The 5,250-nt window shown below is 35.8% G+C and overlaps 1 protein-coding gene across 1 annotated transcript; it reads left to right on the forward strand.

Moving 5' to 3' along the window:
• Nucleotides 1–2,185: 2,185 nt before the first annotated feature.
• On the forward strand, nt 2,186–5,003 carry LOC112165997 (integrin-linked protein kinase 1). Its single transcript, XM_040505699.1, has 10 exons — nt 2,186–2,635; nt 2,736–2,828; nt 3,074–3,157; nt 3,273–3,361; nt 3,819–3,939; nt 4,024–4,103; nt 4,268–4,330; nt 4,552–4,643; nt 4,720–4,790; nt 4,893–5,003. The coding sequence occupies exons 1-10, from the start codon at nt 2,378–2,380 to the stop codon at nt 5,001–5,003; spliced, it is 1,062 nt and encodes a 353-aa protein (XP_040361633.1). The 5' UTR covers nt 2,186–2,377.
• Nucleotides 5,004–5,250: the final 247 nt, after the last annotated feature.

The raw sequence follows: 5,250 nt of genomic DNA on the forward strand, positions 1-5,250 counted from the left end.
GCCAAGAAGGATAATAATAACATAAGTTTAGTGATTAACACTGTTATTGGCATTGGATTAATCTCCAACTGCATTGGTTGTGCTGTTTTTTCTAGTGTTGTGTAGCATCTTCTCTTGTGCTGGTTGTCCTTCGACATTGACAAGTGTGTTGTTTTCCTTGTCATATTCATTGGCAATATTCTTCTTTGTTTGTCTTGTGACCAAGTAGTGTGGAATGTGGATGAAAAAGATATCAACTTTTTCAATATTCCTCACTTTCAAGGACTGCAATGATGCTCAAGTAAGTAACTTCTATGAAGGTAGCCTCTCTATTTCTCTAAGAAATAGTCATATACTATATGCTGTATGGTTCAAAGAGAGAGACTCTACTTGAGCATACAGATGCACAGTTGTATTTATTCTATTTGTCTTAATCTGTTTGGATAGATTCTACATGAAAATACAGATATTCACTTTTGAAGGACAAAGGGTTTGGAAAGAGCACTGACTAATCTGTCATCAAAACACAATACAATATCTATACATTACATAGTGCGTGCACGCATTATCCTATCTAGAGCGAAGTTTCGCTTTGAAATTAAAGTGTGCATTTAGAGTTTACGATCACTTTTCGGTTGCATATCCACATGTCGACCATGCAGTTTTTGGGTACTAATATTTATGTCATCTCTGCAAATTTTCAGTCAAATTGATGATTGTTAAGGCTTTGATAACTGCCTTAAATCTAGTACAGTTCAAGTTGGACAGATTCAATTTGTCCATTGATTTAAGCGAGTTAGATACCTTAACGATCATCAATTTGGCTGAAAATTTGCAGAGATGATTTATACACTAGTACCTAAAAACTGAAAGGTCGAGATGTGGATATGCGACCGAAAAGTGGCCCTAAACTCTAACTGCGCACTTTAATTTCAAAGCGAAGCATCGCTATGGATAATATATACACACACACACACACACATACATACAGATCCTATCCAGAGTGGAACTCCGCTTTGAAATTAAAGTGCGCAGTTAGAGTTTAGAGTCACTTTTCCGTCGCATATCCACATCTCAACCGTTCAGTTTTTAGGTACTAATGTATAGATCATCTCTGCAAATTTTCAGCCAAATTGACGATCATTCAGGTATTGATAACTGCCTTAAAGCTAGTATAGTTCAGGTTGATAGATTCAGTTTGTCCATTGGTTTACGCGAGTTAGATACCTTAACGATCATCAATTTGGCTGAAATTTTGCAGAGATGATCTATATATTAGCACCCAAAAAATGAACGGTCGAGATGTGGATACGCAACCGAAAAGTGACCCAAAACTCGAACTTCATACGTTAATTTCAAAGCGGAGCTCCGCTCTGGATAAGATCTGTATATATATATATATATATATATATATATCTTATATAATTAAGCCAATTCTTGAGAGAATAGTTAAATTTTTGAACTACCATATATGTCCTCACATAATATAAATACTAAATACTAATAAACAAATTATTTCAATATGCGGATAAGATAGTCAATAGACTATATCATATATTTGAAAAATTTACAATCCCTCCCATAAAAAAAATAAAAAAAATAAAAAGAGAATATTCCCCAAAATCACTAATTAAGATTGCATGTTTCATATAGAAAAATATTTTAAGGCAAATAAAAATCTAAATCTGGCGTTATATTGTGCTTATTTTCAAAACTAGATCGTTTTAGAATAAGGGTTTCCTCCTTTCAAAAAAAAAAAAAAGAATAAGGGTTTCCTTTCAAAAACCAAAATTACATATATTAGACAGACATGAGCACAAAATCAACATCAATATCGGAAAATGATTTAGATTCATTCTCAGTGGGAGAAACGGATAGGCACACATAATTCTTTGTTTTTTTTAGATAAAGACTAATCTAGTAAATTTCAATCACCTTCTTCCTTATTGTACACACGTCAGTTAATAGAGCTAATGAACTATAACCATCGAAAGCTCCTTCAGACCAATAACAAGGCAACAACTACTCTTTGAGATCTGAGGGACTGTTTCCTTTGAAAACTTGCATCTCATCCAAGACTCACCATATACGTGGAGTTTATAAGAGTCACCGCTGCCTTCATCACCCATGTTTCACCTTATCCGTTAATTTTTCATTTTTGTATTACTATGGCATCACGATCAATTTGGTGCATATAAAATTCAAATTCTGATTAAGAGGTCGTCATGCCCGAAGCCTCCATCATGGTTATAACCGCCCTTTTTCCCGCCACAGCACGTCACTAGGCCATATAAAATACGTCCCTCGCTTCTTTCATTGCCCTTTCAGTCTTGCTGAAGCACCTCTTTGATCTCCTTCAACAGTCCAAGACTCGGAAACTAATTCTCCATAGATTTAAATGAAGACGATGGGTGAGATTCTCCATGCCCGCGACGACTTCGACATGCAACTGATAGGGAAATTCTTGAGCTTCGCTTCGAGAGGCGACCGAGTTGGACTGAACCAGATGTTGATCCAAGGCATATCTCCTGATGTGCAAGACTACGATAATAGGACGGCGCTGCATCTGGCGGCGAGTGAGGGTCACACTCCCATTGTTGAGCTTCTCGTGTGCTACAAGGCCAACGTTAATCTCCAAGACCGATGGAAAAGAACTGTAAGAACATATATAGCAATTTTCTTATTACATAATCTCGTATCAATTAAGTCTTTGAAATGTGGAATTCTTATATCATTTTTTACTATTTATTTGGAAGCCCCTGACAGATGCAAGACTCTATGGACATCGAGATATATGCAGGATTCTTGAAGTGAATGGAGCCAATGACTTTACCAGTGATCAGTTGATGGTAATTAATTAGTAAAGTAGTATATCTATACGTTGAGAAGAGATACTCGATGAACTCAAGTAACTCAAGGCTTATCCCAATATGTAATTCATGTCCTTATGCGGAAAGTTTCTTATCATGTTTACCACATAAAGTTTTTATGTGGAAAGTCCTTAATTTGTTGGACGTTGTAAGTAGTGATCATTTGTGGGAGGCGGAAGGATTCATCAACTGTTTTCATTTTTTTTTTTCGTTCTGTACACCAGACCGTTCGACACGAACAAGATTCAAATGATGTGAAGTTTGACATGACGGAATTAGATACAGATAGTTCATCAGCAATACAACAGGTATATAACAAAATATGGTTGATCTAGCATTATCGTCTGTGAAGTATTGTTGTTCTTCCTAGCTAGAATCAGTCTATAGATAACTTCACGAAATCAAATTGATATGAAAATGCAGGGTTCATTTGGTGAATCTGAAAAGGTCAAGTGGCGTGGAATCTGGGTCGTAAAGACCGTTGTCAAAAAAGACATATGTGCTCCTGTTAGGCCCGACCCTAGCACTGGGCATGCTTGGGGACAGCCCAGGACCGCAGAGCAAATGGGGCACCAAATGTAAAGCCCAATGTATATTAGTATGTGTGTGAGTGATCAATGTGAGGTCTTTCTAGAGTGATAAACACAAAAAAACTGACCAAGAAAACTAATCGTGTTACATTTAATTAATAAATTTGGAATGATAAACACCCTATACAACCTTAGTGCACTCTTGACAAATTTAGAAACAAAGACTTTTTAAAAGATTTATATTCAAGTTTATCAAAAGAAAATGATTGTCTGCCGGGGCCTTGAAAGACTCGGGGCCGGCCTTGGTACCTTAAGATGATTTATATTCTTTTCTATCTCTGCTGCTAGATTCAGTTCTTAGTTTAAGTTAGTGACTCTAAGACAAACTCCGAACAATGTTGGATAAAAATGGCTTGCTAATTCTTCAATCTTCATACAGGATACTCTCTGCTAAGGATAATACTCTCTTACGGGAGCTTAGACATCCCAATATATTGCAGTTTCTTGGTTCAATTGTGCAGCAGGAGGAGATGGTTCTAATTACCGAGTATCTACCAAAAGTATGCTGTTAGTCAATTATATTGCTCTTATAAGATGATCAATCTGTCTTTCTCATTATTCTTAATTTTTTTTGTATACTCTAGGGCAATCTCGAGGATATTTTGACGCAAAGAACACGTCTTGATGTGCCTACGGCTCTACGCTATGCACTTGATATTGCTAGGTATAATTAAATTGCTTTTACTTCTTGCTTAATTTTCAGTAATTGGATTTGGCATTTGAAAATATTCACATCCAATGTTCACTTTTTAGGCTTCTAATAATTCAATAGACATTGCCATCATATAAAGAAGTGGGTTCCAAGATTTAATTTGCAAAAATTGGCAGGGGAATGAACTATCTTCACAAGCACGTGCCATCCCCAATAGTTCACAGCCATTTGAGTACCAGGTATACCCTATTCACAAACTCCTCTATTTCTCATGTTTTAATATGCTACAAGAAGTAAATTCCATGAGAAAGTTTTTTTCTATCTGACTCTCTCCCTTAATTTGCTCAAGTCCCCGATTTTCTAATCTAATGTATATGAGTTTACGATGTATATGACATATGTGCTTCAATAAATCTGTGATCTGGTATGAAAACTAATCATAATTTCCGTTTTGGAGTAGAAACTTGTTTCAGGATGAAGGTGGGCACTTGAAGATTGGGGAGTATTGGGTTCAAATGTTGCATGAACAAATTAACCCAGATCAAAATGGAAGTATGTATGTTGTATCAACTTCCATACATTTAGTCTTCAAATTTCTGTGATGTCTTTAATCAATTTCAATTCACAGGGCAAAACAGTGATGGGACACAGGATTTAACGAAGATAGATATTTGGAGGTTCGGATTCATATATTATCAGGTATATAGCAATATGTGTATATCTATGTAAACCAACTTAGCTGTTAATGTTTATCAAGTAATTTTAACATCATTTTATGCCTATTTCATGTGTAATCTACAGATGCTAGAAGGAATGCACTTCCAGACCAACACAAACTCTGATCAACCCGAACACGTTGATTTTAAACCGAAATTCCATTTAAGTCGATGTTCTAATAGAATTCAAGAGTAAGTGTAAATCCTCTGATAAATCCCCTTATTTTTACTTCTTGCTCTCATGAAGAAATAGTCTTGATTCAGTATTGTTTGAGACGACAAAAATGGTATTGCCTTCATAGGATAATAGGATATACTTACTAAAACGTGAGGTGGTGTTTTGCCAACTATTGTCATTTCAATAAGTTTCTAGAATTATCAAATTAATAATTCCAAAGCGATTAGTTCACTCTGGCTCAATTATAGGTCGACTTTCGCTCTGC

This window comes from Rosa chinensis, chromosome 5 (assembly GCF_002994745.2).
Source record: "Rosa chinensis cultivar Old Blush chromosome 5, RchiOBHm-V2, whole genome shotgun sequence".
NCBI classification, from domain to species: domain Eukaryota; kingdom Viridiplantae; phylum Streptophyta; class Magnoliopsida; order Rosales; family Rosaceae; genus Rosa; species Rosa chinensis.